Source organism: Poromitra crassiceps, assembly GCF_964638095.1.
Source record: "Poromitra crassiceps genome assembly, chromosome: 5".
NCBI lineage: Eukaryota > Metazoa > Chordata > Actinopteri > Beryciformes > Melamphaidae > Poromitra > Poromitra crassiceps.
Genome location: NC_139642.1, coordinates 47,705,959 through 47,727,884, shown reverse-complemented (window position 1 = coordinate 47,727,884; position 21,926 = coordinate 47,705,959). Strand labels below are relative to the sequence as shown.

General features: G+C 44.3%; 1 protein-coding gene across 1 annotated transcript; it reads left to right on the top strand.

Moving 5' to 3' along the window:
- Nucleotides 1-328: 328 nt before the first annotated feature.
- On the top strand, nucleotides 329-21,346 carry LOC310776545 (uncharacterized protein; the record flags this gene model as incomplete). The annotated part of the gene is made up of 21 exons (XM_083636725.1): nucleotides 329-459; nucleotides 560-845; nucleotides 975-1,799; nucleotides 2,016-2,237; nucleotides 2,386-2,509; nucleotides 2,700-3,595; nucleotides 7,838-8,000; nucleotides 8,094-8,158; nucleotides 8,963-9,250; nucleotides 9,422-9,970; nucleotides 10,084-10,184; nucleotides 12,756-12,966; nucleotides 15,084-15,089; nucleotides 15,218-15,345; nucleotides 15,790-16,078; nucleotides 16,165-16,251; nucleotides 16,437-16,628; nucleotides 17,496-18,029; nucleotides 18,119-18,343; nucleotides 20,119-20,242; nucleotides 20,454-21,346. Exons 1-21 carry the CDS (start codon nucleotides 341-343, stop codon nucleotides 21,344-21,346), a joined length of 6,327 nt encoding a protein of 2,108 aa, XP_083492851.1. The 5' UTR covers nucleotides 329-340.
- Nucleotides 21,347-21,926: the final 580 nt, after the last annotated feature.

Sequence of the window (21,926 nt, the reverse complement as noted above, 5' to 3'; positions counted from 1 at the left end):
TCTTTTTTTGCTCTTACACTACAATGATTTCAGAGTTCTGCACTATGCTATGCTAACAATTCAGGGCATGAGTTCATCAATATAGCAATCATCATTCCCTGTTGTGCCAACCTGTACCAATCTGAGATCGCTGTGCCCTGTGGGAACTATGTACACATTAATCAAGTGAGCACCTGTCCACCTGCATGCGACATAGAGTTATAAGAGCAACAACACTGTAGGCTATATCTCTCAAAAAATGCTGAGCAACATGCATGAGCTGCAGCGGGCCACGCTCTTCTCTTTGTCTGTTCTCTGCCTGCACTCAGCTTCTGGCTGTGAACTGCTAGGCAGGTTTAACATGCCCAGTTTGTTCCAGCAGGGAGACGTTATGATCGGGGGCATTTTCCCTGTCTTCAACAAACAGCTGAGCAGCACTAGTTCATTTGAATGGGACCCACCTGGAGTGAGATGTGCGGGGTAACTATTGACATCACATTTTCTTACAAACTTGCCATTGCGTTTAAATGCTCTGTCATTTTATGGTGGAATCTATAACAATTACTGAAACCTTTTTTAGATTTGACCTGCGTGCTTTTCGCTGGACCCAAGTGATGATATTTGCAATTGAAGAGATCAACAAAGACCCTACTCTCCTGCCAAACATATCTCTTGGCTATAGGATTCTTAACTCTTGTGCATCTCCTACAAACACTTTACGCGCTGCTCTAACGTTGGTTAGTGAGCCAGAAGAGATGGAATCGACTTCTCCATGCCTTCCACCTATTTCTGCCCTGATAGCAGAGTCAGGATCATCTCAGTCTTTAGCTGTGGCTGGAACCCTCGGACCATTCCGAGTGCCAATAGTAAGAGCTGGAAATGAGTTGCTTTATAAAAGGTTTCATCTTTTTGTGTAATGCTTTTAAGATGACTATGTAATGCCTGTTTTATGACTTTTTTTTGTTTGATCCTTTTCACTGTTCTTCTTTGCATAGGTCAGTTATTTCTCAACATGTGCCTGCCTGAGTGACAAAGCTAAATACCCAACGTTTTTCCGGACAATCCCCAGTGACTACTTCCAGGCTAAAGCTTTGGCAGCACTGGTCAAACGCTTTGGCTGGCAGTGGATCGGAGCCGTACAGTCAGACAATGATTATGGGAGGAATGGGATTCTGGCCTTTACTGAAGAGGTTAAAAAGCTTGGTGTTTGTATTGCATTTGTTGGGACAATTCTACGGACATACAAAATGGATAAAATTCTGGATGTGGTGGAAATGATCAAACAATCAACTGTCAAAGTCATCCTGGCTTTTGTTCCAGAGGGGGACCTTTACCCTTTGATGAAAGAGGTAGTGAAACAGAACATTACAGGGATTCAGTGGATTGCCAGTGAGGCCTGGATAACAGCTGCACGACCCTCCACACCTGAAATATACCGGTCTTTTGGAGGAGCAATAGGGTTTGTGGTACGGAAGATGGCCATCCCAAAACTAAGACCATTCCTTATGGGCATCAGCCCTTATACCAGCACAGGTGCAGCCTTTGTGAGGGATTTCTGGGAGGTTATGGTGGGCTGTAGACCCCCGTTACCTGGGGAACTCTCAGGGACTCAGGCCAAGAGTGAAATGTGCACAGGAACTGAGTCACTAATGGATTCACAGAATGTATTCTTCAATGTCACACAGCTTAGAGTGTCTTATAATGTGTATAAGGCTGTTTATGCTATTGCGCACGCCCTTCACCATTTGGTATTTTGTGAACCAGTTGGAAGGAAAGCAGCGAGACCATGCTTGAAAATATCAGAAATTCAGCCTAAAGAGGTGAGAATACATGAGCAATTCATAGCATACAAAATACGCAGTAGATCATATTTTCATTTCTTTCCAAATGTTGCTATTTTACAATTGTCTGTGAGACTGTGTTGCAGCCTTCTTTCTGTATACGTTTTTTGTTAATATATATAATCATCTTGGAAATGTGTAAAAAGTGACATATATTATATTTTCTACTTAACGCTACCATTATCTTCTTTTCAGGTCCTTGCTCACCTGCAAAGGGTTCATTTTATGAATCCGTTTGGGGAGACTGTGTTCTTTGACCAGAACGGGGACCCTCCTGCTTCTTATGACATCATTAACTGGCAGCTGAGAGACGGACAGGTGCAACATGTGACACTGGGGCAGTTTGCCTCTGCTGCCAATAGTGACTATGAGCTCAGCATCCAGGAGGAAAAGATAGTGTGGAGGACAGGGGAAATGGTAATCAAAATGAGCCTTGTTTTGAAAGTGTATAGACTTAATGGTTAAAAAAAAACAAAAAAACTGCAGAGTATGTCAAGCACCAATTATTTTGGCGGTACCATTATTGCATGGGAATTTTGAGATTCTGCTCTGCAATTCCCCCCAGGTTCCAAAATCAGTGTGCACTAATGTTTGTCCAGAGGGAACCAGGAAAGCCCAAATTAAGGGAAAACCCATCTGCTGTTTTGACTGCATCCCATGTGCCGATGGAACTATAGCCAACTCAACAGGTAGCATAATTTTGATATCCTAAAGCATGTAAAGCATACTACACTACACTACTACAAACATGCCCAATGCATACTCAGCAGCATCATTGTACATAGAGTAATAATAACATTTTAGTGTCACTGCACAATATTGTTGTTGTTGCTTTTAAATCGTACAGCATGTTATCTTTTATCTACTCATTTTCAACAGGTGCAGCAGACTGCACACCCTGTCCACAGGAATATTGGTCCAATGAGAGGAGAGACAAGTGCATTCTGAGAATGATTGAGTTCCTGTCATATCATGAGCCAATGGGAATAGCACTCACAGTTGTATCCCTCCTAGGGGCTTCTCTGTCGCTGGCCACATTGTTGATATTCATCCATTACAGAGAAACGCCTGTAATTAAGGCCAGCAACTCTGAGCTCAGCTGTTTCCTGTTGTTTTCTCTGCTTCTGTGTTTCCTCTGTCCCCTCACCTTCATCGGCAGACCCACAGTCTTGACTTGCATGCTGCGACACACAGCTTTTGGAGTGACCTTTGCACTTTGTATTTCCTGTGTTTTGGGAAAAACTATTGTTGTAGTGACAGCGTTCAAAGCCACCGTTCCTGGTAACAAATTGGCAGCAAAGTTTGGTCCTGCCCAGCAGAGAATCATAGTCTGCTCGTGCACTTTGTTTCAGATAGTTATATGTGTGCTGTGGCTTAAGTTAAACCCACCTTTCCCGGACATGGTTTTCAGATACAGCAATAAGAAGATTGTTTTAGAATGTAACACTGGTTCTGAAACTGCCTTCTATGCGGTCCTTGGGTACATAGGGATCCTCGCAGCAATATGTTTGTTCCTGGCATTTCTAGCCCGGAAGTTGCCTGATAACTTCAATGAAGCTAAATTCATCACCTTCAGCATGCTGATATTCTGTGCAGTGTGGATCACTTTTATCCCTGCTTATGTCAGTTCTCCTGGCAAGTTCACTGTAGCCGTGGAAATATTTGCAATTTTGTCCTCTGCATTTGGTTTGTTGATTAGCATTTTTGCACCTAAATGTTACATAATATTAATCAAGCCAGAGAAAAATACCAAGAAGTATGTCATGGAGAAAAATCTGAACAAAAGACTATGATTTATTAAAATTAACAAATGGTGTCATATTGTAAATATTAATTTTGCTAATTGTTGATTGCTAATACATGATTTAGACTTTTGTGATTTTGTTTTTTCTCCAGGTTGAACACTGGAAGGAAATTCATGTGTCACGTAATGCAGCTACATTCAACATGTCAGGACAAAAACAGGAAAAACAGGCACCGCTGGCCAACAAGTTAAAATACAATATAAGCAGCAACACCCACACACGCACACAAGCACATGCGCGCACGCACGCGCACACACACACACACACACACACACACACACACACACACACACACACACACACACACACACACACACACACACAGAGTAAAACATACCCCGGTACATTGCACAAATATCTAAAGTGCAGGGAAGTGCATATATGCACAGCATAGGTATAGAGACATTCTTTGATGTGTTGATTAAACAACCTGATGGCAGCTATCAGGAAGGACTTCCTGTAACGTTCAGTCCTGCACTTGGGTGGGATCAGCCTACGACTGAAGGTGCTCAGCTAAACCACCTCCAGGGCATGGAGTGGGTGAGCGGGATTGCTCATGATGGAGTGGAGTTTGGAGAGCATTCTCCGCTCTGCCACCTGCTGGATTTGCTCCAGCTCAGTCCCAGAGGTGGAGCTCGCCTTCCGGATGAGTTTATTGACTCTGTTCTTGTCAGCTGAGCGAGCACCCTCCCCCCAGCACACCACCCCAAAGAACAGAGCATGGCCACCACCGACTGGTAGAAAGAACACAGTAGGGGCCTGCAGATGTTAAAAGAGCTCAGCCTTCTTAAAAAATACAGTCGGCTTTGACCTTTTTTATACAGCGCCTCCATGTGGACAGACCAGCCCAGCTTGTTGTCCAGCTGGACTCCAAGATATTTGTAGTTGGAGACAAGCAGTTGGAGACAAGCTCCAGTAAAACAAATTATCATTACTTGGCTCCCATATGACACAGTTGCAACTTACAGTACATTAACAACAGGGTAAACAAATGGTTTTCAAACATAAATGACTTTAGTCCCTTTCAGGATATCGGCTATGAGATAAGACAGACGGAATAAAAAATAAGCAATATAACAATAATGAAAAATAAAGTGTTAAATTGACATTTTCAGTGGTCATCACATCCAACCATGATAGAGGCTCAAATAGACCTAAATGCCCTGTTGTGTTTTACAACCCACTTGTTAACAATTTACTGAGCATTGCAAACATAACGTGGAACTTTGGAGTAGGGAGCTTCATACATAATGCACATATTAATATTTTTTAAATATGTGATGATAATGAATGAATACTAGTAGTCCCAAAATTGTAATAAACGCACCTGTCCGGTGTCACGTTTTGCCTCGCCTATCTGTGAAACGTACATGCATGTATGAAGGTGCTGTACCAACAGGGGGTGATAATTGACTCAATGCCAACAACTTACACATGCACCCCGTCTCACGTTTAAACTAGAAATACCGGATCGTGGTTGTATGCCCCCGCCAACAAGTCAGCAGTCTAAATCTGTCTGTCCAGACTCATACAAGCACAAATACCTTGAAGTCCACAGTACAGTGGTATTATATGGCCATTCAGCCTCATTGCATTTTAGGCAATGTTTGGGGGTACCTCACAACACGGCTAATCATTTTCAACATCGAAAATGGTCCTACCCCTAACCCAAAACCATCCACATCCCCCCAACCACTAATCCCCACCCACCCCTCGAACCCCGACTGTCTATGACCTTCCTATCACTAGCTACCGCCCCTTTCCGCTAGCCCCACCCCCTCCCTCACCAGTCCTTCCCACCACCCAGGACCCCCTATCCACCACCCCCTCAACCCACCCCTCGAACCCTGATTCTCTACGATCTTCCAATTCTTAGCCCCACCCCTTACTGATTACAGCCCCTCCCACCACCCACATTCCCCCAACCCACCCCTCGAATCCCGACTCTACGACCTTCGTATCCCTAGCCACACCCCCTTTTCCGCAGCCCTGCAACCCTTCCTTGACCTCCACACCCCCTCCGACCACCCACATCCGCCTAGCCGCTCTCTCTAGCCACCCCTCGAACCGCGACCCTCTATGACCTTCCTATCCCTAGCTATGGCCCCTTTTCCCTAGCCCTGCCCCTTTCCCTCACCATGTCCCTTCCCACCACCCACACCTCCTAGCCACTCCACATACACACCCCTTGAATCTTGACTCTACGACCTTCCCATCCCTACCTACAGTCCATTTTCCATTGCTCTGCCCATTTCTCTCACCACGCCCTTCTCCCACACCCCCTACCCACCCCTCGAATCCCGAATCTCTATGACCTTCATATCCCTAGCTATGGCCCCTTTTACGTAGCCCCGCCCCCTTCCTTGATTGAACAGATGGACATGCAGCCACAGTGACCTTGAAATTTGACCTTTGTCCACCAACATCGAATCAGTTCATCCTTTCGTCCAAGTTGATGTTTGAGCTAAATTTGAAGCAATTCCATCAAGGCGTTCCTGAGATTTCGCGTTAACGAGCATGAAAATGGTGTTCGTGAGGTCACAGTGACCTTGAACTTTGACCTTTGACCACCAAAATTGAATCAGTTCATCCTTGAGTCAAAGTGGACGTTTGAGCCAAATTTGAAGCAATTCCATCAAGGCGTTCCTGAAATATTGCATTAATGAGAATCGTACAGATGTAGGGACGTATGGACCGACAAGAACCCGAAAACATAATGGCTCCGGCCACGGCTATCGCCCAGCGGAGGAATAAAAATAACCACGGGCACTCATAGACCTCCACTCCGCCCACACCGAGACCTAGCTGTTGGAGGCAGCTGCTGGCCCGGGCAAGCTGGCTGTCAGACACCACTACTGACGGAACTCTCTCTCTAGCCAGCCAATCACAGTGCGTGACAAAATATGACGGTGTCCGCGACATACAACATTCTCCAGGTACGCAACACCAAAGAAAAGTGGCGAGAGACACATTTTTCTATCGCTAAAGACGTCATAAATGTTGAGAGACAGTTTAAAAATGGTTGAGCCTCAAAGCATCAATTGGGCTTTACACTTTTCATCCTACTTCAGGAACTTAAAGGCGTTTACAGACTCGTCCGTCAGAGCCTCGCCCCGCCCTCCCCGTATGACGGCGGGTGGACGCCGTCATGCGGGGAGGGGACGTCGTCGGCTGACGGGGGCTCCTCCAAAATGTAACTCAGCGGCGACGATACGTGCGTAACGTCAGCTGCACGAGAGTTGTAATTGGCCGTTGCCTTGGGCCGCATACGTATATCCGGTGACGCGCATACTGCGAGACCTTGTCGTTGTTGTTCTTCTCCTCTCCCGTCTCAGCAACATCGCGTGCTCCACGTCAATTTCCTCATTATATTGTAAGATAATGTCCAGCGCTGCCAATAAACCAAGAGCATCCAATGCCGCCGCCATGATTGAAAGTTCTGGGTAAACAGCGAGATTACGTCATAGTAGTGCGCCATGACCCGCCTAGTGCACCCGAAGCCACCTAGTGTGTTGGAGGTTTACTGCAACCAACGTGCTGACGTCCTAACATGTAGGGCTCGCTGGCGCCGGCAGACAGCGAGACGGCTCCAATTCGAGGCGGACGGACGAGTCTGTTGTGGCCTTAAGGTGTAACCTTTTGTGATGTCACAGCTAGCTGGGCGGACCCCTCTGATTTCCATGTACTAACTATATAAATCAGTGGCCTGGGCTATCATTGTCCTTTTCATGTGGCCAGTAGGGAGGTTGGCTGTTCTCTCAGATTCACCTACAGGAATATTTAACATTGGTGAACCAGAGCTTATAAAGCCTGCGTCGGTCATGGCACATCTGGCTGCCAAGCTCCTTGTGCTGCTCTCTCTCTATGGAGGCAAGCAAGTCTCAGCTGCTGTCATGGAACAATGTGTTTTCTTGGGGGAAGAAGAGACACATAGTTTCTATGAAGATGGAGATGTGGTTCTAGGTGGCTTATTCCCTCTTCACTACAGTCCTGTGTCTTCTATTCCAACATATAGAACAAAACCAAAACCTAATACATATAAGTAGTAAGTGAGCATTTGATTGTTATTTATCATATGTAGTCAATGTGTATTTTATTAGATCCATACTTAAAAATTGTATGAAATTAATGTGTTTATCTGTGCTATCTAATACAAATTGTATTCACGAGGCTACTTCCAGTTTCAGTGCCCGTGCCTTGCGTTGGATGCAGACCATGACTTTTGCAATCAAAGAGATCAACCAGCGCAGCGACCTTCTCCCACAGCTGAAGCTGGGTTTTCACATCCGTGACAGCTGTGACGACATACCTGTGTCTCTGAGAGGCTCTTTGCTCTTGGTGAACGGCCAGCCAGAGAGAGGCTCCAGAGATGATGGTGAGGAGACAGAAAGAGATGGGACAAGTTCAGGGCGAAGCTCAAACTTAGGCTGTGCTGCCGTACACAGTGCTGTGTCTCCTGTTATCATAGGAGATGCTGCCTCTGGGGTTTCCATGGCTCTGCTAAGAAGTCTGGGTTCCTTCCACATACCCCTGGTGAGTTCTTTATGATGATAATATTTATAATAAATGTACTTTTGTTTTCTCACATTATTGTGATCTTTTGTACTATCCCTGGCATCTACAGTTTCATAAAATGAAGTGACAGTTACCAGTTTTCCGCTTTTGATTGGATATTATATTTGTGAATGTATGTGTAGTATTGAAATTTTAAAATATATGATATAAAGGTTTATAAAAATGTTAACACCTTATACTTTATGCCACCAGGCAAACCTTTGGACACAGACATTTTTCGTTACTTTTACAATGTTTCATATTTTAGAAAATAGTGAAGACCTCAAAACTCTGAAACAAAACAAATTGAATTATACAGTGACCAAAAAAGCCTTAAACAAATCAAAACTATATTAATATACAGTATTAAGGATTATTTAAAGTAGTCGCCCTTTACATTGATGGAAAGGCATTCATGCTTTCGAAAGAAATTCATACATAGGCATCAATGGCACAATTTATTTGTCTAAAAAAAAAAAAAAAACTTCAAGCATTTGAGCGTAAGCCTTTAGGTCAAAATGGCTTAAGATCATGAAAGACATAACAACCAGGTGTGTCCAAACTTTTGACTGCTAGTGTATTTCTTCATAATTTTTTTGCAGCTTAATAATATACCGGTAGTTAAACTTAAAGATGCAACTGTAATGAGTCTTTCTTGTCCATTTCAACTGAAGGAAAAATTGTGTCGCACTGAATGCTTTTAAAGACAGCAACATTGTAATAATGTCTTGTGAGTGATCCAGTGTGTGCAGCTGAGCTAACCATTGTTCACTATAATACCAGGTGAGCTATTTTGCATCCTGTAGCTGTCTGAGTGACCAAAGGGAGTTCCCCACGTTCATGCGCACCATGCCTAGTGACGCCTTCCAGATCAGAGCCCTGGCCCGCCTGGTCAGCTATTTTGGCTGGACTTGGGTGGGAGTCATTGGGGTGGAGTCGGACTATGCCCGTTTTGCCATCCAGCTTTTCCTCCAGGAGTCAGTACAGTATGGTGTGTGTCCTGCCTACATTCACTTCTACCCTGTAGTCCTGAGTCAGCAGGCTCTCGATCAGCTCCTAGATGTTATTCAGGTAGGTCTATGTCAATATAGATTGTTCCTCACAGATTAACTACAGAAATCAATTATTTGTACATCACTTTAACTAGTGCTCGAATCAATTCCTGTGTCACATTTGAAAAAGGCACTTCAAACTGTTAAATGTCATTATGTTTGAACTACGATTGCAATTTTTGCTCTTCAGGTGGCGTCCTCAAAGGTGATCATTAACTTCTCTGGTGAGTCGGAGCTACAGAGCATCCTGAGAGAGGTCAGGCGTCGGGATGTGAACGGGCTGCAGTGGCTTGCCAGCGAGGCCTGGGCCACTGCCAAGTCACTCTGGGAGGAGTTTGGCGATCTCCTGACGGGAACCCTGGGATTCGGCATCCGGAGGGCTGACGTTATTCCTCAGCTGAAGGAGTATCTGACTAGGCTCAGACCCTCCGACATTCATGAGTCAGCTTTCCTGGCTGAATTTTGGCAAGAGACTTTTAACTGTGGACTGAATGGGTCCGTCAACAGCCACTCTCACAGGGTCAACTACCTAGACAGGGTGCCTTGTAAAGGCATGGAGGACTTAGATGACGTTTACTCCCCTTATTCTGATGTGAGCCAGTTAAGGGTGTCCTATAATGTCTACAAGGCTGTGTACCTGGTGGCTCATGCCCTGCAGGATATGAGTAACTGTATAGCAGGACAGGGGCCTTTTCTTAATGGCAGCTGTGGGGACCCTAAGAATGTTAAACCATGGCAGGTGAGAGTACAACTGACATCACATTTAAATCAAAATAACAGAAAAAAGGAGCGAAAGAAGTCAAATACGCCATAGTCTGTTGGTTTGATAACCTTTGACTCTTTCTCCCTCAGCTCCTCCACTATATGAAGCATGCTAAGTTTTCTACACTGGGAGAGGAAGTCACCTTTGACCAGAACGGTGACCCCGTTGCTTACTATGACCTCATGAACTGGCAAAGGGGGCATGATGGCTCACTGCAGCTGCTTAAAGTGGGCTTCTATGATGCTTCATCGGCTGCTGGGCGTAGCCTGGTCATTAACGACTCAGCCATTCAGTGGCCTGTTGGGCAGCAGGTGTGTTCTCTGACGAGCGGCTTGAGACCATGTTTACCTCTTAGACTCTTCTATGTACTCTTCATTAATGCGTTAGCCAATTTGCTGTTATTAGTTTGCAAACTACTGCATAGACATAGTTGATATTGTTTAAATGCTCATTAAAGGACTAACACGTCAAAATGCCACCTTCAAGGCTAATTTACATGTGGACCTGCAAATTACGTAAAGGACCCCAAACACAAACATGTTAACTTAACATACTTCAAAACATACTAATACATTTGTTTAACAATGTTGTTACATCTGAAAAAGGGATGAATATGCATGGGCAAGGTAATTTAAAAAATGTCACCCATTAACTTTAGAGAGCCTTTATCACATTGAATGTATTATGTTAACAAGATTATTACACTATTAGCAGCAAATTGGAATTCTGTTAATGATTTATTTACTTATTTTTAGCATTGATGTGTCACACTGGAATCTTTGGTTTTCATACTGTACCTACCTTGTTTTAGTCTGTATCTGGCATAGCATTGTATAGCAGTATATATGGTTACGTTCGATTGCAGTATATAGTTACGTACAGTATGATTGCAGTATAATCAGTGTAACACGATATAGAACCAAATCAGCGTGTTTCTGAGTGGCTGCCCTCTGCCTGTCAGCCAGCGCGCTCTGTGTGCAGTGACAGCTGCCCTCCAGGCAGCCGTGTAGCCAGGAGGAAGGGCGAGCCTGTCTGCTGTTTCGATTGTGTCACCTGTGCTGAGGGGGAAGTCAGCAATGAGACTGGTGGGTTCAGTGTTCTCTCACAATTTATCACAAGTTATCCAAATATACACCAGTCAAAAGTTTGGACACACATTTTTCTTTATTTTTTACTATTTATGAAATAACACAAGTGGCGTTATGCAGTGGCCAAAAAAGTGTTAAAGAAATCTAGATGATCTTATATTTTAGTTTCTTTAAATTACTAGCCACCCTTTTCCTTGATGGAAAGGCAAAGGCTTTGGAAAGGAATTATATAGGTATTAATGTCACATTTATATTTGTTAATAAAAAATATATAAAGGTAATAATAATAATAATAATAATGATAATAATAATAATAATAATAATAATAAAGGTAATAATAATAATAATAATAATAATAATAATAATAAATGGCTGTAAGATCATGAAAACATTCATACATACCGGTACATACATTCGATCGGGTGTGTCCAAACCTTTGATTGGTAGCCTACTGTAGATTGTGTGTATTTACGGCTATAGATACGAGTATTATTTTGCATTAAAATGTTCTGTTCACTCACTATCTCCACCAGATTCTTTAGAATGCTCACGCTGCTCAGAGGACACATGGCCTAATGAAGCTAGAGATCTCTGCATCCCAAAGAATATTGAGTTCCTGTCTTATCACGAGTCAATGGGTATTGTTCTGTGTGCTGTATCTGTCCTCGGAGCTTGTCTTTCCCTCTCCATCCTTGCTATATTCTTCACACACAGAGATACACCATTGGTTCGGGCCAACAACATGGAATTGAGCTTCCTTCTTCTGCTATTCCTTGCCATCTGTTTCCTTATTGGCCTGTTGTTCATTGGTGAGCCTTCGGATTGGCTCTGCAGTGTCCGCTACCCAGCATTTGGCATCAGCTTTGCTCTTTGCATTTCGTGTCTCCTGGCTAAGACAGTGGTGGTCCTGATGGCCTTTAGGGCCACAATGCCAGGAAGTGATGCAATGAGGTGGTTTGGACCCAACCAGCAGAAAGCCAGTGTACTTCTATGCACAGCTCTCCAGGTAGAAATATTCTTCAAAAGTTGCCGTGCTTTTTGTCAGTTAATAAATTATGATATGTAGTAATCTGCGTACAAATAACACGATTTTCTACTTTCAAATTACGTGCAGTGAATACGCCAAATTACCTACCAGTTGTGTGCAGTGGACATGCCACGAGGCGACCGCCAGACCGCTTGCTATAGGTAGCGTCCCCAACTCTCAACTTTCGCGTCGTGAGAGTGCCAGTTCGAGCCCCTTTTAACCGTTTTTAAGTTGTTTCGGTTACCACCCAACCAAGTCATTTTACTTGCCTGAACTTAACCAGGAAACGCGGTGCTGTTTTCAACCAGGAAATGGCCTAATGCCACCGGTTACACCGAGTTTACCCGGGTGCTGCTTGAGCTCGAGCCACGGGGGCTTGACTCAGGCCCAGCCCGGCGTAGGCACACCGGTCTTTACGCTCCGAGGACAGTTACATGAAAGTCTAATTTTACACTCATAAAATGGGACTTTCACATACACATTGCACGTATTTTGAAAGTGGAAACCCATGTTATTTGTACAGTATACCATGCGGTGAGACCAGGTTGAGTATCAACTTTTCAACTGCAGTGATAAAATGTAGCCTACATTCTTCCCATCTTTTCACTGCTCAGGTGTTAATCTGTCTTGTCTGGCTGCTCACCAGTCCGCCTTACGCCAACCACAACACAGGTTACCTCAGTGCCACCATCATCATCGAGTGTGCCACTGGGTCTGAGGTCGGGTTCTGGTGTGTTCTTGGATACATCGGGGTCCTAGCCTGCATGTGCTTCCTCATGGCTTTTTTGGCTCGGAAACTACCGGATAATTTCAATGAGGCGAAGTTCATCACCTTCAGCATGCTGATATTCTTTGCAGTGTGGATTACATTTATCCCAGTCTATGTCAGCACAGCTGGCAAATACACAGTGGCTGTCCATGTTTTTGCTATTCTCGCTTCCTCTTTTGGCGTCCTGTTTTGCATTTTTGCTCCCAAGTGCTACATCATAATTCTGAAACCAGAAAAAAATGACAAGAAAAAAATGATGCATAGGTGAAAATAATGGATAATCACATATATATTTATGCCAAATTGTACAAATAAATAAAATAATTTGAATGAAATATCATCTGGTGTGTGTGTGTTTGGTATGAGCATATTAAAGATTAACTCTGGAATCTGTCTAAGCTGAAGGAGAAGAGTATTTCCCCATTCATATTCTACAATGAGATTTTGATTATTAGCCATGATGTATCAGCGAAGGTAGACTTAGGGGCGAGCTAGTTGTGAAATGGTGGTATGATGTTCCTGTAGAAGCCACAAATCTTAGGGCTAATCTTAGTGGCACTTGGATTGCCAGATCACACTGCATACGGAATGGCCGACATATGTATCAGCCTTAGCACCAAGCTTTTCTGGAGCGAGGCATGGGGGGTTCTGGGGACTGAGCTGGGGCCCGATCTCCACTCGGCAGGCCACTGGAGACGGCCGCAGGGCCACGAGCTGCTGGTGTTGCAGGAGCGAGCTGCTGGAGGGCGGTGGTGAGGCCTCGAACCTGCTCGCCTAGTTCATCCAGCTTAATGTAACGTAATGCCTGTGTAAAAGGCTGAACGCAATGATAGAGTAGGCAGACACAAAGTAAACGTTTCAAAGTATTCGTATAACGGTAGAGTGCTGGGTTTCACTCCCAGGGGGAAAAAACAGGCAGGAATAATGTGCCTTCCAGGTCTGTACAAAAAGGCTCCAGTAAACAAATTTAGGAATACTCCAGGCAAAGGCTAAGTAAAACAGTTAATCCTCAAAACTCCAACATAGCGGAATGAGCAGGTTAGGTTGCAAAGGTAATGGTAAACAGAATCCCAATGAAGGCAAGGCACGATCCAGTACTTCCATACTGTCAAACTCATGACAATAGACAGGCAGACGAGTCCAGGCAGAGGCAGACAGAACAGGGCAGATCTGTGGCAGCAGACAAGGTCAATCGTGTCCAAGTTTCAGCATCGGCAGTCTGTGAAGAGAGCTGTTAAATAGGGCCGATTGCAGGTGCACAACATGAGAGCTTATTGCAAGATGCCCCCTGCTCCTCATCTTCAATCACTCGCTGGTGGTAAACCAACTCTGCGCCTAGACCGCCACCTTCCTTCAGCACCCTGGACAGCACTCGATGTAGACAGAGCCTCAATGCCACTGGAAGTAGCAGCAGGCCGACCGGCCATCACAATACAGTACTATATAATTTCCATGTAGCGAAAGTGCCCTCTAGTGGTTGAAACCCACTAACGGCTCATTTTGGGTCATTCTACGTCACCAAGACCCCCCCCCCCCACACACACACACACACACGTGCGCACGCGCACCCCAAAGCAACCGCTAATAGCTAATAGAGTTGACAAAATGAGGAGAGGAGTTTCATAGGCCCTTTTCACACCGACCATTTTCATGTTGCTTTGACTTCCTGATTTACCACCTCAAAACGGTTGCTTGGAAAAGGGTCCATATAACTGTAACGTCATACAATCAGATCAGTTGAGCCTAATGTCAGTGATTGAGTCGAGTGGTTATAGCTAGATTGTGCTGTTAGCATAGATTATTTTAGTGTAAATGTATAGTTGTGTGGATTTAGTACTAGGCATCTCGCGCCTCGGCCTTGCCTGCCCTATTCGCACGTGAGTGTGTGTTGCTCACATTATTGCATCAGTGATGTCACAATGCCTCCTTGTCTGATGACATCATCACCGAACTTATGAGATCACTGATGACATCAGCACTGACATCACTGATGACATCACATCATTAGGTAATCAGGGCAATCACCTAATTAAAAAATCCGGCTCCATCAGGTCACCCGCACGGGTGCTCTTTACAACCCCCTGAAAGTTTCAGCCCCAGGTGGGACTCATATCCAATCCAGTGCGCTCTTTGTCATTAATAAGATGCAAGGTGGGGCAAGCAACTCCTATAACTTGTCTCCTTCCCTGCTCTCCCTCTATGTAGGGATGTGTAAGAATATGACTCCCCTATCCTTATTCCATCTGGTTTACCCTGTCTATGTCCTCATCTTAATGCATCCCCCAAATTCACACTCCACCTCTGGCTCTCCATCTCAAGGCAAAGCGTGCACTCTACAGAGCAGCTTTGAGCCAGGGTTCGTGGCTGAGGGGGAATATGTTATCGGGGGAATCTTCCCCCTTCACTACAACCAGGAGATGCCAGACCTCAACTACACCTACAGACCAGCAGCAGTCAAGTGCAATGGGTGAGTTGAATGAAAATCGATCAGCAAGTTAGCATGGTTCAATGGCATTTGACTTTGTCTCACAACCATGGACTGTTGTAAAACTTTGGTTATTTCTTACATTGTTTATTTTAACATACCATGACAATTTCTAGATACAGTGATAGCATGGAAAAGGCTGTTTGAGGTGGCTGGCAAGAGATATGGATTACAATAAAGTCAATTCCAGAAAGCAAACAAACAGCTTGTGAAACATCATATCAGACTACAAGAAATGTGTGTAATTAACATAAACACAGGTGCAAGGGCAAACAGTAATTTAGACAAAGTTGAAATTGAGAGAATATCACCTGCTAATTTCATGTTTTCTCCACTTTGTTTTGTTCTGTGTGCTGTGTGTGCTGTGTGTGTGTGTGTGTGTGCATGCGTGCGTGTGTGTGTGTTTGTGTGTCTGTGGAACTACAGTTTTGATCCCAGGGCTTTCCGCTGGGCTCAGACTATGAGGCTGGCAGTGGAGGAGATCAACCAGAGTGAGGAGCTATTGCCCAATCACACCCTTGGATACAAAATCTTTGATTCGTGTGCGTATCCACTCACAGGCCAGAGAGCAGCTCTGGCTGTGCTGAATGGACCCGTTGAAGCCCACTCACCCACGTGCATTGGTGCTTCTCCACTGCTCGCTGTGATTGGGGAATCTGGTTCTGCTCAGTCCATCGTGGTGTCAAGAATCCTTCGGCCCTTCAGAATCCCAATGGTAATAAAAGACACAAACAGAAATGTGCTCCCTGATGTTGTTCTGTAATCTGTTTGATGAAGGGGTTTTTATATCTTCTTTCTCAGATCAGCTATTTCTCATCCTGTGCGTGTCTCAGTGACAGGAGAAAGTATCCAACCTTCTTCAGAGTGATCCCCAATGATGATTATCAGGTGAGAGTCTGGCCTGGGAAGAAAGTCAGCCAATTACAATCTGCCAATAGAACCTTGCACTACTATAAAATGTGGGTTATCTAAAGCATAAAATGTTTTCTAGCTTTTTTCTGTCATGCCAATTAACTTTAGTCTCTTCTGTGTTATAACACCAAGCACACTAGCACTCCTTTCCCTGACACCAGGTGAAGGCCATAGCCCAGCTGCTGGTACGCTTCAACTGGACCTGGGTAGGGTTGGTGCGGGGAGACCATGAATATGGCCGCTTCGCTGTGCAAGGTCTGCTGAGGGAGTTACAGGGGACCAGAGTGTGTGTGGCGTACCAAGAGATGATCCCTCTCCTCTACAATCGCCAGAGGGCTCTGGAGATCATGCGGGTACTGTAGATACAACCAGATGCTGAATGAAGTAGCATGAAGTATAGGAAATAAATAATATTGCAGTAAAGACTGGCTCACTCACAGAAAGTAGCTTCATTCAATTTCAAGGCTTTTTATCATGTGTATTGATAACTCACTTTTCAAATTCCCTGTGTGTTTAATTGTATATAGTCTCTTAACAGCTATGGTCAGTCAATTTGACCTTTTTGAAATCTATTATATGTGCAATAACTTTGTTGAATAAAAAATACAATTCTGCTGGTACCTGACTTTTCTTAAACATGTCTGTATTTATAGAAAGCAAAGAAAAGATTATTATTATTATTTTTTACCTAGAACAGCCATAGGCAGTCATTTTGACCTCACTGGATTTCCAAGGGTTCTATAGGCTTTATTTTTTATCCTTTTCACATTTTGGTGTTGTTTTGTCTTTTTAAAAGACATCTTGATGCAATAAATACATTAATCTCTCAATTGGGTATTTATCATGAGAGATTATAGAGTTTGGACTCTTAACAGTCAAAATGACCACTTACGACTTTTCTAGTAGTTATTGAATTCTGCACTTCTTCAAACTTGTTAAAATGCACATTATGGCACCTCTTTAAACTTGTTAAAATGCATATTTTGGTGTTATTTCATCCTTTTAAAAGATATCTTAACACAATAAATGCATTCATCTCTCTCTAGAGAAATGATAGAGTCTGGAATCTAGAGGTCAAAATGACCGCTTACGGCTGTTCTAGTGATGGAATTCTGGCTCTTCTAGTGTTAAATTAGCTTTAATCTGGTTTTCTCTGCCCTGCTATCTTCCTTACCAATCTCTTTCCTTCTCCATTGTTGTCTCTCACTCTTTCTGCAAAGGTGATGCGTAGCTCTGGGGCAAAGGTGGTGGTGGTGTTTTCAGCCGAGGGGGAGATGACTCCCTTCCTGCGGGACTACATGAAGCAGAACATCACAGGGATCCAGTGGGTGGCTAGTGAGGCCTGGATCACAGCCTCTGTCTTTACAGGGAGCGAGTATTACCCCTACCTGGGTGGCACCATTGGCTTTGGCATCAGGCAGGGCCATATCCCAATGCTCAGTGACTACCTGCAGACGGTAGATCCTCACAGATACCCCTCTAACCCACTGGTGCAGGAGCTGTGGGGGGCTCTGTATGGCTGCGCTCCCTCTCCCTCCTTTGGCTCTGTGCTGCCCCCTTGCTCGGGGCAAGAGTCCCTCCTGGAGCAGCACTCGGCTTACAGGAATACCTCCAGCCCCAGAGTGGCCTATAATGTCTACAAGGCTGTATATGCATTTGCGTATTCCTTGCACAACCTCCTGCTCTGTCAGCCAGGCCGTGGACCCTTCTCTAACAACTCATGTGCTCAAAGCAACAACATACATCCCTGGCAGGTACATATTCTTACTGTGATCATGACTCTTGTTTGGACAAATAAAAAGTATAGTAAAATATTGTCTGATATTATTTGTTTGTTTCCAAGCTCCAACACTATCTCCAGGATGTGGCATTCAGCATTGGTGGAGAGAAGGTGAACTTTGACCTGAAGGGCGACTCCATACCCTACTATGATGTCATCAACTGGCAGCGAGGCAGTGGGGGGAAAATTGAGTTTGTCAACGTGGGGTTGTTCGATGGAACCAAGGCTGCTGGGAAGGAGCTGGTGATCCAGGAAGAGAGGATAATTTGGGCGGGGCACCAGAGTGAGGCAAGCTGCTCACACTGTGTATTTACCTACATCAGATGCCAACTGTTGAAGTTCTGTAGGTTGAGGTGGAGGTAAGTCAGGTGGACAGCACAGCCTCCATGGACAGGACAACCATGCAAACTGCTCCACACAGTATAAATGAAAAGTCATCACCTATTTTCAAATGTCAATATTGGTGTTTTAATGCCTGTTGTATATGGCTGCATTCCTTTATAATACAAGCTAAAACAACAGTAATACTTCATGTGTATGCTGTTAGCATTACAGATTTTTAAAAAGCTTACTATATAATCAATCATTCATGAATAAATAAGCATAGAGTTTGTATACTAGTTTCAACATTCTTCTGTACAACAGCACAACGTTCTGTGCCTGTTATCTTCACTCTCATTATTATAGGGCAAATAAATGAGCATGTTTGTAAATGAACGGATTGGCCATACTTCCGGGTGCCACTGCCGTTTGTTTTAAAACGTAGATCATGGGGAAACCATGCCCTCTTTGAACTCTAAAGCCCCTTTTAGACTGGCCAAAAATCCCACTAATATCCACAAACTAGTGCCATTTAGTGCCATTTTCTTCAGTCTAAAAGTTGCCAAGCCGGGCCGTTTAGCCGATAGAGCGACCCTGCAAGTGAGGTTGGTTTTTACGCGGCTCTGCACGCCATGGCGATATAAATCTTGCCGGTGGTCCAACGCATGATTTTATGACCCTGCTTCTCCTCCTCCTGAGTTTCCACCCCTTTTCCAACATGAGTCAGTGAGATTCAGTGATTCCCATAGGCTGAAATTCGGCTTTCTTAACACTTAATGTCAAAATACAGCATAAGCAATGTGATGTATAGTTTTTGAGATATTAATGTTTGTTTGGCACATCCTTTCAGCTTTATTACCTCCGCCAAGGAGGTGATGTTTTTGGTGCAGTTTGTCTGTTTGTTAGTTAGCAGGATTACAGAAAAACTCCTGGGTCTATTTTCATGAAACTTGGTGGGAGGGTGTAGCAGGGACCCGAGGAAGAACACATACAATTTTGGTGTTGATCCGAGCTAGGGAAAAGGGGCTGTATAAGGATAGCAAGGTCGTAGAGAGTTGGGATTCGAGGGGTGAGTTGGGGGAGTGGCTACGCATATCTGGGTGGTGGGACGGGGCGTGGTCCGGAAAGGGGGAGGGGTTAGGGAAAAGGTGTCGTAGCTATGGATAGGAAGGTCGTAGAGATTTGGGGTCCGAGGATGGGTAGGGGGACTGGCTAGGTATATCTGGGTGGTGGGATGGGGCGTGGTAAGGAAAGGGGTGGGGCTAGGGAAAAGGGGCTGTAGCTATATGGATAGGAAGGACATAGAGAGTCTGGATTCGAGGGGAGGGTAGGGGGAGTGGCTAGGTGTATCTGGTGGTGTGAGGGGGCGTGGTCAGGAAAGGGGGCATGGCTAGCAAAAAGTGGCCGTAGCTAAGGATAGGGTGGTCGGAGAGAGTCGAGATTCGAGGGGTGGGTAGGGGGAGTGGCTTCAGGGTTCTGATCCGACTCACAAAATGTGCATAACATAGCAGACTGAAGTATTGGCCTTGGTGGAGGTATGCACCCTCTGAGTGCACTTCCAGTTTCATGCTGCAGTGGCACCCGGAAGTACTTTTTTGTTGTTGTGATGTCATGCTGATTCATCTTATATAGATGTGGTTTGAAATCCCCCTGACTGTGTTTCCTGGACTCTTTTTTTTTTTACTATAAAAACAGTGGACTGAACAGTTAGAGCAAGCCCTTATTGTCTGCATGTCCCCAAGGTGTTGGTGTCTGTATGCAGTGCCAGCTGTCTTCCAGGATCCCGGAAGGCTGTCCGTCGTGGGGAGCCTGTGTGCTGCTTTGACTGTGTACCATGTGACAGCGGCAAAATTAGTGATCAGACAGGTGAGTTTAAAACAAAAGAGTAAAATATTTGTGTATCATATTTGCAACTTTAAACAACATACAATCAAACGTTTTCATACCGCTTCAGATTTTTTAAAGCTGTGGAAAATGTATACGGTACTCATTAAATAACATGAATATAATATAAGATATATTGAAGGTGAAAATAGAACAAATAATCCCCCCACCCCCACCCCCAACTATTCCATAGATTCCATAGACTGCACAGCTTGTCCTCACAACTTCTGGTCAAACGCAGACGGAACAGCCTGCATCCCCAAGAAGGTGGAGTTCTTGGCCTATGATTCCTTGGGCATAGCCCTGACAGTGGTCGCTGTGGTGGGTGCCTGCCTCACCCTAGCTGTCCTTGCAGTCTTCCTCTATCACAGGAACACGGCCATAGTACGTGTTAACAACTCAGAGCTGAGCTTCTTCATCCTGCTCTCCCTGACTCTGTGTTTCCTATGTGCACTGGTGTTCATTGGGGAGCCAACATCCTGGTCCTGCATGCTGCGGCACACTGCCTTCAGCATCACATTCTCCCTTTGCATCTCTTGCATCCTGGGGAAGACTCTAGTGGTCTTGGCTGCATTCACCTCCACCATGCCTGGGAACAACATTATGAAGTGGCTGGGGCCCAAGCAGCAGAGGGCCATCATCTTCAGCTGCACCCTGGTTCAGGTGGTTATCTGTGCTTCCTGGCTCATTGACGCTCCTCCCATTCCATACAGAAACACACAATATGAACGTTCCAAGATCATTCTGGAGTGCAGTGTGGGTTCTGACCTTGCATTCTGGTGTGTGCTAGGATATATTGGTCTCCTGGCCTGTCTGTGCTTTGTACTGGCCTTTCTGGCTCGCAAGTTACCGGGCAATTTCAACGAAGCCAAGTTCATCACTTTCAGCATGCTGATCTTCTGTGCGGTGTGGCTGGCATTCATCCCTGCTTATATTAGCTCTCCTGGTAATTATGCAGATGCAGTGGAGACATTTGCTATTCTGGCCTCCAGCTTCGGCCTGTTGTTCTGTCTTTTTGCTTCAAAGTGTTACATTATTCTACTGAAGCCAGAGAAGAATACTAAACAGCATCTGATGGGAAAATAAAAGAAGTGACACCCAATCAGTCAACTCTTAACTTTTAGGATTTAAGATTCACAGTTAAAGATATTTTTAAATAACCTATTCTTCCCATATACTGTATGACTGTTGATATTTGAGATTTACACAAACTGTGCTGTAATGGGTGTTTGTATGCAACAGATGTTTTCTATGCAACATTTATCACTGTATAAGGAAACAAGTATAGCACATTATAATTGCAAGGAGCTTGTACTAATGTACTCATTTTTAAAATCATTATGTTTTTGTTATCATTGCTTTATTACTCACATAGTTTATTATTCTCTTGTATTTTTTTAATCTACTTTTATACTGTTTTATGTTGGAATTTCACCATTTTCACCTTGTCCCCAACACAGAGTTTTGATGTTAGGTCTTGTAATTCTCCATAAAATAATAATGGCTGTCATTACCGCCACCACAAACATTTTGCAGGATAATAAAGTTTCATCAAAGTTTGTTGATTTGGTAACCATGGCAATCTGTATTGACACTGTATTGAAGCATGTTGTCAAGGGGGAAGAATGTTTATTTGACCACCAGAAATGTAGGAAATTTTCCCATT